This window comes from Chenopodium album, chromosome 16 (assembly GCF_948465745.1).
Source record: "Chenopodium album chromosome 16, dcCheAlbu1.1, whole genome shotgun sequence".
Taxonomy (NCBI): domain Eukaryota; kingdom Viridiplantae; phylum Streptophyta; class Magnoliopsida; order Caryophyllales; family Amaranthaceae; genus Chenopodium; species Chenopodium album.
This window is the reverse complement of record NC_137849.1, coordinates 51,499,454-51,512,651: the sequence shown is the minus strand read 5'-3', so window position 1 is coordinate 51,512,651 and position 13,198 is coordinate 51,499,454. Positions and strand designations below refer to the sequence as shown.

General features: G+C 33.3%; 1 protein-coding gene across 1 annotated transcript; it reads left to right on the top strand.

Annotated features, from left to right (window-relative positions):
* Positions 1 to 6,375: 6,375 nt before the first annotated feature.
* On the top strand, positions 6,376 to 10,766 carry LOC145586972 (phosphatidylinositol 4-phosphate 5-kinase 1-like). The gene is made up of 8 exons (XM_081643968.1): positions 6,376 to 7,708; positions 7,810 to 7,974; positions 8,051 to 8,216; positions 8,403 to 8,513; positions 8,608 to 8,801; positions 8,892 to 9,019; positions 9,107 to 9,200; positions 9,829 to 10,766. Exons 1-8 carry the CDS (start codon positions 6,684 to 6,686, stop codon positions 10,136 to 10,138), a joined length of 2,193 nt encoding a protein of 730 aa, XP_081500094.1. The 5' UTR covers positions 6,376 to 6,683; the 3' UTR covers positions 10,139 to 10,766.
* The last annotated feature ends 2,432 nt before the right edge of the window (positions 10,767 to 13,198 follow it).

Sequence of the window (13,198 nt, the reverse complement as noted above, 5' to 3'; positions counted from 1 at the left end):
TGTCATCGATCATTTGAAAATAAAAAAGATCAATCACATTTGTTTATGAAAAATAAAAGGACCTGTAGTGCTGCACATGAATTTGGAATATTCAAAAGGGTGAATGAAAATTATGATTTCTGTGCAACCATTAATTGCAAAACAGAAAAAATAATTAAAGTAATGCCACATCACAACTATTTAGGGATAATTTGAGAATATTTGGTAAAAATTCACTTACTAAAAAGAGAAAGTAGGAATGTAATTTTGAAACACCCATAAAAAAAAGCAGGAATGTAATTAAGGGACGGACGGAGTAACATTTTATGGTTTAAGCGCCCTTCCATCTTAATTAATAATCTTATTATAACACTGATTGCTTAGTATTGTTGCATGGCATACAATTTTCACTCATTTACTTTTATACATAATCTTAAGCAAATTAGCTTATGACATACTCTCTCCATTTTTTTCTTATTTGCACCACTTTTCTTTTTTGGGTGTTTGTTTTTAAATGCATCACTTCTTTTTTTAGTAACTTTATACTATATTTCATTATTTCTCTCTCTTACCTTAAACCCCACTCAACTTATTTTATCATTTCTCTCTCTTCTATGGTCCCCATTAAAATAATAAAAATATTTATCCTCTCTTACATACTTTCTCTTTCTTGGTCCCCATCTTACTTTTACTATAATAATTTTCACCCACTCATAATATTATATTACTCTCCTAAAACTTTGTGCAATCCAAAGTGATGCAAATAAAAAAAAATGGAGGGAGTACAACTTTTACCACTTTGCACTATTTGAAAATAATGAAAATTGATAGAGAACATGTTGAAAGGGCTCTCACAAGCATACAAATAACTGATAGAGCATAAAACATATTCCTGGACTCCGATATCATGTTAGAGGACCACCAAAAGTTTAACCTGATGGTTGAGGCCCAGGAATATGTTTTATACTCTATCAATAGCAAATACTGAATATTGTATGTACGTAGACCAATTTAGTTTTACTCTGTAAATGCATGAAATTCTCGTTAACTTCAAGAGAAAGAAAAAAAAAAAAAAGCCGCACTCAATATAGAAATAAGGCATATTGCAAGTATTAAATAAAAAAATGTTTATATACAAGAAAAAAATCCGAAAATGGTGATGCTCCACTTTTGGCAAGCATATATAGAAAGCTGATAAGGTTATTAGTCGCTTCTTGGCATTCATTGTGAGCTAGATATATGCATACAGCCTACATTATCTTCTATCATATCTTATATTCTTATGTTTATGATTTAGTTAAAGTTGGTAGTTGAATGATACCAAGTGGTGTATTTGACATTTCATGCTTGCACTTTATAGTAGAAGATCAGATAACTTGCAACAAGATCGAATTCATCAACTTGGCAAAAGTATGAAGTATGTATGTAGTAGTTGTATTATTGGCCAGTACAAGTTAGTTTCTTCTATCCAAATTTAGGATTGGATGCATTTATGGGCTTTGCTTGCATTATCAACTTCCTTCTTGATCGGGATCAGGATTTTCTAGTACTCGTACTCATCATCCACTTCTTTTGTATGTAAGATTATCTTTGGCTTTATACATTTGTCTTATTTACTTTTTACGTATGTTATTGCATGTAAGTGTATGACTATCTAGCTATGCTAACAAATCAAGTTGTTCATAAATTCATTAATCATTCGAACAAATTTTATGATATTGTACCATTTTCCACTTTATTGAATTTTTTTTTTAATATTATTATTTTATTAAAAAGGATTTTACTTTTCATTGTCATATATGAAACAACATTCAACAAAGTAAATATACAAATCGAGTATATAATAATTTAATTACACTATTTTTTTAGCGATAATATTATATGACATTATAAAAAATGACTTGGTTAGACAAATTAAAATTTACATAGTAGACTTAAATTGATTACTTAATAATTTTCACCAAGACCAATTATTAATTTATGAGTATATAGTATTATACTTCACATAACTATATATGTACGAAACATAAAGATACTTCACATAACTATATATAAGAAACATAAAGAAGTGACGCACGTAAGAAAAGTTAAGTGTTGTATATGAAACTTAAAACTAGGCAAGACACGGTTTGATGTCATCAAAACTTTGTATACTAAAGAATGTAGTGAGGTGGAATATCGTCAATGTTGCTTAGTAGATACATGAGATAATAATGGATAACCCGTAGCTACCAAACCATTAGTTTAGAATTTTCTCCATTAGGACATTGGGAGTTAATCCCTCTCAACTTCATGTCATACTGCAATACTCCTAATTTAAGAATACAGACGTATTAAGGCCACGCAAGCTTGAGATGGGTCCGTTGCTTTATGATTCATGCATTTTCCAAGCCCTCGTCATAAAGTTACTTCTAAGTTGAACTAGCTCGTTAGAATATACTTCCTAACTCTACTGTTTGAATCGGAAGTCTAGTTATCGTAATCCTAAGGTAAATTCTTGCAAGTGCAGTGGTAATTCTTAAGTTCCTAAACGGGTAAAAGTTACCCCATATATTGAAGTTTATAAGACAATAACATATCTAGTTTTGTACGGTGTATGTACTTCATAATACGTTGTATAAACCAAACATGTTTAGTCTACTTATTACTTCCATCTCTAACTACCTAGTGAGTAATTTATTTACTTGCAACAAAACAGTTACATGGTTAGCGAATCGCATGTCATGCTTGAGGTTTTTTTTTTTTTTTGAAATCATGTCATGCTTGAGCTATGATTAGATCATTTAGGGGAACAACATACTGCATATAATAATATATGTACACTTTTACAAGTCAGATAATTTGAGTATATTAATATGCATTGTATGCAGATTGGAAATAAATCCTCTTCCTCTTCTTTTTTTTTTTTTGACTGGTTAAGGCCTGGCTTTACACCTTTTTTTGGCCAATAAGCATGCATTATTCTATTAGTTATAATCTTTAGGTATAAGATAATCCAAGTCATCCACATAAATCCTTAAATCAATTCAATCTATTATGATGAACATTTCTGTACCACTCCATTGATATGTTAATGTTTTAAGCATAAACAAAAAAAAAAAAAAAAAAAAAAAAAAAAAAAAAAAAAAAAAAACTTTTTATAAACTTATACTAAAAACAAAGTATTCCAAAAAGCCATTACTTAACAAGTTCCCATATAAGCACATGTAAAACTTCAAGAACAATTTAATCGCAAGTCAAACCCCAAAAAAAAAAAAAAAAAAAAAAGGTCTGTTCGTTAATTGTTTGATTCCAAGTAAAACTTGATCTCAATCAGTCACCACTCATCAGCTAATCAGAATTAAATAGTGAATATTCTGATTATAAGGCTAGGCTTTAATATGCATAATATGCCCTTCCTCCACTGGGCATTTTACGAAGGGACAAGACTAAAGACATATACAGCGTATTAATCCTGTTTTTTAAATTTGTTTAATACAAGAAAGTCTATATACTCTGTATGCTTACCAAGTAATTAGGTTAATTGTGTGGATCCAAGGAAATTGGAGAAATTCACTGACCACAGTTTTTCTTGCAGGCTTGAAGCTCAACCAAAAAAAACAGATTTATAAATCCTGTAAACAACACATTTTATCATGTTATATTGTCATCTGATTAATTTAATATAGCTTAAACCAGCTTCATTATGCAACCTATTAATATTAAATCAGACTTCCTTACCGTCCAAGATAAGAGAAATCAAAGTGGATTAACTTGATTGCATTCTTCTGTTCGTTTAGGTCAATGACTAGACAATACCTACATTTTATTTTACACTTAATATACTCAATTATTATAAATCATTTATGGCAAGAATATATTGGAGATATCAAACGATATACAGAGTATCTTTGTTTTCTTTGGTCTATTTGATTGTTACTTACTTTGTACTAGTACGTATTATTATGTATGAAATTATGTATATATCTGTAATTAATAACCATTTTCTATTCTTTTCTACTAAGTATATTTTTACGAGTATATATAATTATATAAATGCGTTGAAAAATAGACTTTCTAAGTATCACCATTCACCACATGTAAGTGTTCTACATTGATTGAAAAAAAAGAGTTAATCACTTTATAAGACTAAGGGAAGTAGATCATTTTAACTATTACGGTGTTCAAGTTATTAAAAGTTTTGTTTTAACTAAAATTAGCTCCGCTATCATCATTTTTTTATAATAATATATACTTCCTCCGTTTCTTTATACTTGCAACACTTTTCTAAAATGAAAATGTCACAATAGTTACAATACACTATAATTGAAAAGTATTTTATGTCAAAAGTTGTACTATTATCCTTATTATAATCTCATGGCCCACTAAATTATACTCCTAACTATCTTTCTCCTTCATTTTAATTATTTTAAATCACACGAGACCCACTTTTCTTAAATACCGAGAAAAAGGGTAAATGGAGGAAGTACTTTGTAATGTTTTATCTTTTTCTCTTTAAAAAAAAATAAAATAAAAATTTATGGGTTTTTCTAAGTTATGCCCCAAACTTCTGCCCATGTTTTTTCAAACGTCTAATCTGTGCCCTCAACCTCACTAATTTTTATTAACAATAACCTTTGACGTTAACAATAACCTTTTTTTATTATTTTATTTTCTGATTTTTTAATTTTTTTTAAAAAGTGTTAAACCAATTAGAACGGGACACGTGTCAAATTAATAACGACACGACACCATTGTTGATAAAATAACTTAACTTTCGATAACGGATATGGCTGACAAAGGGTATTGTTGATAAAATATCGTGAGGTGGAGGGCACAGCTTATAACTTTGAAAAAGCACGGGTACAGTTTAGAAATCGAAGAAGTTGGGAGGCATAGCTTAGAAAAAACCCAAAATTTATTTTGCTATAGAGAAGGTTACTAGGACAATGATGTATATTAAATTCAATCTCAAATCTTTAGCACTACCTAAGAGTCTTAAGACTTTAACCGCTAAATTATCACATACACGACTTAGGGCATGTTCTCTTCAGCTTATGTTCAGTTCAGTTCAGCTCTAATCAGTTCAATTCAGTTCAGCTCTAATCAGTTCAATTCAGTTCAACTCCAATAAGTTCAGTTCAGTTCTTAATTTCCTTCTCTCATAAAATATTCAATTTATTTCAGTTCAGTTTAGTTCAGCTCCAATAAGTTCAATTTAGTTCAGTCTTAATGTTCTTTTCTCATAAAATATTTAGTTCAGTTCAGTAAATCAGAACAAGTCCTTAATATAACAGAAAAAGGGTCAATTGGCCTTATAGTGTTGGTTGGATCTTGAAATATAAGAAATAATTAACTCCCTCCAAATTGTTTGATGAACCTTACGTCTAAAAGAGCATAATGCATGACTCCATATATTTAACTAAATTAAAATGAGTTTGATCAATGATATAAACTCAAAATTCGTCGTGCAACCTTTTCTTTGATGTTAAACATGAAAAATTGCGTTAAATATCTAGCAACTCTTTTCTTTGTCGTCATCTATTCTATCTAATCAATGGTATTTCATAATAGTAATTGGTAAGTCGTCATTAATACTTGACATTTTTAAAATGTGGTCGGTAAGATGGTAAGAGCATAGCCAACCGTTAACCATTTAGGATGGTTATTGGGAGAGAGAATGTGAAAAAATAATTAAAAAATGATTAGAGAGAGATTTTTGGGAATAAAAAGCAATAACCTGGTTGTGGAAATAACCAGGTTATAAAGCTTGGTTATTGAGTGAAATAGTAGGGCCAATTTGCTTGGTCATTGAGTGAAAGAGGAAGACTGTGTGGTGGGATTAGGTAAAAGTAAGAGAGATAAGATATGTAACCATGGTCAACCATTATGCTATATTGGTTATAAAGTGGGTATAAAAGTGATTATAAATGATGTGAAAAATAGAGAAATTAATTAAATAAGTGATAACCACAATAATTGTGGGCAACCATTGTGTTTACTCTAAATGGTGGGAGTGAAAGATATAGAATAAAGAACCGAAGGAGACAAAATTCAAAGTGGAAGAAGAGAGAGGTAGAGGTATATTATTAGTTAGTCAAATAAAAAAAAAAGAATAAAAAAAAAAAGGGTTAATTAATTGTACTTTGAAATCAATAAGAGTGAGCGGGGTTCAAGCGTAGTACTCCGTAATGTAGAAGTGGCAAAATTGAAGTTAAAAGACAAGATTGAAGGTATACGGTATTAAAAAAATGATACGGAGTACATATACGCCCCAATCCTATCCTATGTGTCACGACTCCGTCACGTCAAGATAAACATAATTAGGAGGGAGAATAGAATCCCTTATTGCAAACACAAGGGTCCCAGGGGTATAACCGACAAATCATACCTCTTCTCTCTCTTAGGGATTTTGCTCCTCCCTCTTCACCAAACCATCCCCCAAATTTCACTTTTATTTTTTTGTTTCTCTCTCTCTCTCTGTCCTCTCTTCCCTCTTCTCTCTGCTTCTTCCTTCTCCACACAACTTTTACTCTTTTTCTCTCTTCTTCTTTTTCTGCTACATTGTGTTACTTTCTCTCTCTTCATCGGAAAATGCTGCAGATTAGACCGGAAAACTTCCCTCTAAACCTAACCCCTATTTAGCCTTTCCAGATTTAATAAATAAATAATTTAAACTCCATTCTCACTTCCTTATCAATCTTGCCAAATACCCATCAGCAAAAATGTTTGAATCGATGTTGGAATTGGAAATAATACCACTCCCAGAAACACCGGAAAAGGAATCTTCTAAAAACCCGTTAATCAGAAGCAGGTCTCAGGCAACCACTCGAAGAGTAACACCCACCAACCACCAAAACGACGGCGTACTAGCCCCTCCAATAGTAGAAAAGCACCTCCCAAACGGAGATCTCTACAAAGGAACATTCCTCGGAAATGTCCCACACGGTGTCGGAAAGTATCTCTGGTCAGACGGGTGTATGTACGAAGGAGAGTGGAAGAAAGGTAAAGCCAACGGAAAAGGAAAGTTTTCATGGCCGTCCGGAGCAACCTACGAGGGTGAGTTCAAAGGAGGTCGGATGGAAGGACAAGGTACTTTTACCGGCGCCGAAGGTGATACTTACAAGGGCACTTGGGTGTCCGATAAAAAACATGGTTATGGTGAGAAAAGGTATGCTAATGGCGATTTCTATGAGGGTTCATGGAGAAGGAATTTACAGGATGGCACTGGAAGGTACGTTTGGAGGAATGGAAATCAATACCATGGCGAATGGAAGAATGGTTTGATTTGTGGAAAAGGCCGTTTAATTTGGGCCAATGGTAACAAATTTGAAGGTTGCTGGGATAATGGGGCTGTCAAAGGGAATGGGACTTTTTCTTACCCACCGCCGCCGCTGCCACCATCGTCCTGGAATGGGATTACGAATGGGAATGAATTATTTGTGACCAACAACAACAATTTTAATCCTAAGAAAAGGGTTTCCATGGATAGTGGTATTGGAGGAGGAGAGAGGGTATTCCCAAGGATTTGTATATGGGAAAGTGAAGGAGAAGCAGGTGATATAACTTGTGATATTATTGATAATGTTGAAGCTGCTTCTATGATTTATGGCGATGGATTTGTACGATTGGATCGCCAACTTGCTAAGAGCCCTTGTTGTTTTATTAAAGAAGCTAAGAAGCCTGGCCAAACCATTTCCAAGGGTCATAAGAATTATGATTTGATGCTTAATCTTCAACTCGGTATTAGGTATTTATTTATTTATTTATTTCATAATGATTTTTCTAAATTTGTTATGCTATTGCTGTGTTTTTTAATGATGGATTGTTTTAATATTATGAATATTGCAGATATTCAGTTGGTAAACATGCTTCAATATTAAGGGATCTGAAAACAAGTGATTTTGATCCAAAGGAGAAGTTCTGGACAAGGTTTCCACCAGAAGGTACAAAACTAACACCAACGCATAAATCCACCGAGTTTCGATGGAAGGATTATTGTCCTATGGTGTTCAGGTCAGTGAATCGTATTATATACTCAAGTTTGAATGAATGAATGAATTCTGATAATATATTTATTTGGTTGATCTAGACATCTGAGGGAGCTGTTTCAAATAGATCCGGCTGATTATATGCTGGCAATTTGTGGGAATGATGCTCTCCGAGAACTCTCTTCACCCGGGAAGAGTGGTAGTTTTTTCTACCTTACCCAGGATGATCGATATATGATCAAAACTGTCAAGAAATCTGAAGTCAAGGTTTGTTTGCCATTTCTTTTGACCTGTGCTTTTTAATTTTTCTTTTCTACCAAATGTTTCTGCTGCTTTTTAATTCGGTGATTCCTTTGTTTTCAAGCTCTAGTGTTAGTTATAATCTATAATAATCAAACTTGTTATTATTATATTTAGGCGTGTCCGTCCTAATTGGGTGATTCTACCGTTCAGGTTCTCCTTAGGATGCTTCCAAGTTACTACCAACACGTTTGCCGCTATGAAAATTCACTCGTGACTCGATTTTATGGTGTGCATTGTGTCAAACCAGCTGGTGGACCTAAGGTACAACCCTTGTTTCATGTGACTACCAATGTTGTGTTGTGCTCATCTTCATCACTTGTGTTCTAATAAAATCTGTTTTGTTGATTTCAACCAGACACGCTTCATTGTTATGGGAAATTTGTTTTGCTCCGAGTACCGTATTCATAGAAGATTTGACTTGAAAGGATCTCGACATGGTCGGACTACAGAGAAGCCCGAGGTTGAGATTGATGAAACTACTACCCTCAAGGATCTTGATCTTGACTTTGTCTTCCGCCTCCAAAGGAATTGGTATCAGGAATTGATGAAGTGAGTGACTGGACATGATTATTTTCATAGAAAACCTCTATCTACTATCATTGTGCAGCTTAAATTGATTGTAAATTTATCTGTTATCAGGCAAGTTGAACGGGATTGTGAGTTCCTTGAAGCGGAGAAAATCATGGATTACAGTCTTTTAGTGGGTGTTCACTTCCGCGATGATAATACAGGGGATAAGATGGGCCTATCCCCATTCGTCCTTCGTGGTACTAACCCCATCCTTCTCTTTGCATTAAAACTGTATTGTACTTAGATTATAAAAGCCAAGTAAATTATGTCCATTGCTTTTCCAGGAAAACGGGATTCATATCGGAATGAGAAGTACTTGCGTGGACATCGCTTCCTCGAAGCTGAACTACAGGACATGGACCGTGTTCTTGCTGGCAGGTGTGCTTTCTGCTCCCGATCATTGAACTGCTATCATTGAAAATTTCAACTATAATTTATGTGAAAGATTTTGCATTGTGGTTTTTTCAGTTGTTGGCTTTTAAAGAAAATGCTATCTTTCTATGTCAAAACTTGATTGGAGATGTATGCATGTCTTCTTGAGCTGATTGGGCTAGTCATGTGATTGGTATCTGTAGACACTTCATAACTAGAAAGTTTTTAGAATATTTTGCTGTACTCTTTTTTACATGTATGCCTCATAATCAGTTTTAGGATATGGTGACTTCATCTTTCGGATTAGGATACATAATTATATCATATATTGAATATGGCCTTGCTGGAATGCATAATTGGAAGTGACATTGGCTGTGTGTGATCTGGTGTGGGTAGCTTAGTAGACTTGCATCTTTAGTTAGATTTGGATATGGATATGGTCCTATTACTGCAATGGATAAGGATCACATAGTTTGCTGTTTCTAGTCTGACCACCTGAAATTAGGTATGGGATACCATGGTTATTTCTGTCATTAGACATGGCTCTTAGAATCCTTCGTCTATAGACGAGTTTTGAGTCCTTATACCTGTAGACAAGTTTAGGGTATTAATGTTGTAAAATTTGTTTGATCAGGAAACCGTTGATCAGATTAGGGGCTAACATGCCAGCCAGAGCAGAGCGGCTTGCCAGGAGAAGTGATTTTGATCAGTACATTCCTGGGGGTTACGGAAATCTGGCCCCTGCTAGAAATGGTGAAATCTATGAAGTAATACTTTACTTTGGGATAATTGACATTTTGCAAGATTATGATATCAGCAAGAGATTAGAGCATGCCTATAAATCTCTGCAAGCTGATCCAACGTCGATATCAGCGGTGGATCCTAAGCTATATTCAAAGAGATATCGTGACTTCATCGGAAGAATATTTGTTGAAGACAGATAGCAGTGGAGAAAGGGAGAGAGAAAATCTAGAACACAGCCTAGAATGGTGGCACTGTTCCATTGGAAAAAGGAAGCTCCCATCGGTGCTAGGGTCCCCCTCCACGTGGAATGAATCACAAGTCAAGAACTATTCAACAATATTGTTGATAGTAATGTTCACAACATTGGGACCAAAAAGGCTCCTACATACTCATTTGGTAGGTGGGAGAAAATGGGCGGTTAACGCAGCAATGGCAATCACTAGAGATGGTGAATTAGATTCGCGATGAGTGGATGAATGATTACAGCCTTGGCCGAGTTTTGTTGATCAGCCAATGGGATTGTATTCTTGTACATTGAAATGGGTGGAGGTATAATCGTAAATTGGATAGGTGGGTAATATTCTTATTGAATTATTCCTGTGTAATGGGGGTAGAATTTTGTAGCGATTCAAGTAAGAGGGAATTGAAAGATTGGTATAGAGTGAAAAGGGGAAATGTGTTTATTTTTTTTCCCAAAAAAAAAAAAAAAAAAAGAAAAAGGAAAAAAGAAAGAGAGAAAATGGGAAGGATGTGTATGGGAATAACAATTGTACAGGGTTAAATTGGGTTTATAGAAGATAATTTATCTCAAATCATCTTTTGTACGTACTACTTAGGTAGTGAATATTAGTTTAATAGTATAGTTAAGATAGTGATTAGAAGGTGGTAAAGGATAGATGATGAGAAATGTTTGCATAATTTACGTGACTTTTGTTGCAAGGAAGGACCCCATTATTTTTTAAGCTCAATCTCAAAAAGACTGATTTTAAAAAAAAAATTTAAAAAAAAAGAGTGATTTGGGAAATGAGAAATGGAGGTGGTGATGGTGGTGGGGAGACTTTTACGGTTAAAGCGGAGGCATTGGTCATTGGATGTGGATGTGGAGGAGGGGGTTCACTTAAACAGAGATTAGATTTTTTTTTTTTTTTTTTTTTTTTTTTTTTTTTTTTTTTTTTTGTTTGTTTGTTTATAAAAAGCAGAGAAAGTTGCGATTGTGATTTGAGATGAAGAGGATCTCTCTTCCTCTCTTTGATTTTATTTATTTATTATTTTTTTAAACAGTTTTTCATTTATGCACAACACAATAGGATCGAAGTTGTATTTTTTTAACAGAATAATATACTTCCTCCGTTTCTATTTAGTTAACACGTTTAATTTAGGCATATATATTAAGGAGAAAAGAGAGAGAGAAAACGTGTCAACTAAAAAAAAGCAAGTGAGATACACTTTAAAAGTAAGGTATAAAATTTACCCAAAAAGAAAACGTGTCAACTAATAAAAAACTTCTTAAAAAAAAATACGTGTTAACTAATAAAAAACGGAAGTAAGTATTACTCCTTGGGAGGGAGAAATAAATACAGTATTTAAAAGCAGCCAAACTGAACAAGGAACAAGAAACAATGCAGTCGAAGAGTACGCCCCATTTGATTTTGACCATAAATAAAAAAATGGGATCCCAATGACATCATTTTATAATCACATGTGAATGACTCTTCTGCCCATGTGGCGCTTGTGTATTTGGTGGAATCTAGTCTACAATGGTTGATTGATCTTTGAGGGCATAGATGTAATTTACAAGTTTAAAATGAATCGTTTTGGTATTGGGAGTTGGGACCTGGAACAATTGAAATAAGAATGTGAAATAGGGAAAGTCCATAAACTAGTATAGTAGGGACTGCAAGGGTCAAAGTCAGTGACAGGGGTTAGGCCCATGCTCATTGTCTCTTTTTGGACCACTTCTTCTTCTCTTTTTCTTTTTCAGTATACCCCCTTTCCTTTTTTTTACTATCTCCCTCATTTTTTTTTTTACTCTTGTAGAATAGATGAATGCTGTTATTTCTTCGACTAATGTGAATGTTCATACTTTACAACTGTATTACCATACGTTAATTGTAGTAACTACCTATGTAGGTAGCCATTTAGGAATTAGGAGTAGTTTTCAACTTTTCAATTACCGTCTCTCCTACAAGTACTTCCTAGCTAGTTCCTACTCTATTAACTGTATATACTCCCAATTGGGGCACGAGATTGATCAATGTTTGAATTAGGGCTATGGGGTCATCCTTTCTTTGTGTTACTCTTCGTATCTCATTTTACTTGTCCTATTTGATTAAATAAACTCTTCTTATATAAAATGATTCAATAATGCAAGTTAAGTAATAAGATAATAATACTCCGAACTGATTTCTGTATGTTCAACTGAAGCTGGCATAACTAAAGTGTTTAATTGATGAGCTTTAATGCAAAATAGTTTTTGAGTTGCTATGTTATCCATACGTAATACTCTATAGCATTTTCATTTTACTTTTTATTTAATTTTATACTGTAAAGATTTTAAATTCTCAACTTCCTTTGTACGAGTAGATGAAAATGAATATCCATGATGATAATCCTTTATCAACTTAATTAAACAAATGATGCCAACTTCGAGACTTGGATATGTAACTAGTTTATTACTGAGTAATAAGAAATGTGGAATAGGATAAAGTAAGGCCTTAAAATCGATAAAACATAGAAAATCGATTGACTTGTATAAGACATAGTATAATAATAATAATAATATAATGGGTCAGTTAATAATATAAACAACATCCAAAGTAGCATGGGAATTGTCATGGCTGAGTTTGCTGTCCATCTTAAAAGCATCAAAGCTAGCTAGTCCCTTAAACAATAACTAAACTTTAAACCAAAAAAAAAAAACCCAACATTCAACAATAATGGAGGAAATATTTACATGATGACATTTACTACAAATACACATAATAAGGGGCGTACTCTTTATATCGGAGTAACAATTACTTCGTATGAAATTATAAGGAAAGAAAAAAACAATGTAAGAAATAATAACGTATGAAAAAAGTGTAGTTTGTCTTGGTATATAGAGACAGAGTCGCCGTCGGTGGCAGACTTTAGCATTTACTCGGGTTTACGTACGTCTAACAGCGAGCGAGCCTTAACTAAATTTATAAGAATTCAGTAATTCATTTAATTCAATTTTGAATTGAATTGAAATTGAAATTGAATTGAATGCAGTACATTAT

Coding starts and splice junctions, on each gene's coding strand:
- LOC145586972 (XM_081643968.1), top strand. CDS start 6,684: ATGTTTGAATCGATGTTGGAATTGGAAATAATACCACTCCCAGAAACA. Junction 7,975..8,050: donor TATTGTCCTATGGTGTTCAG/GTCAGTGAATCG, acceptor TGGTTGATCTAG/ACATCTGAGGGAGCTGTTTC. Junction 9,201..9,828: donor GACCGTGTTCTTGCTGGCAG/GTGTGCTTTCTG, acceptor TTGTTTGATCAG/GAAACCGTTGATCAGATTAG.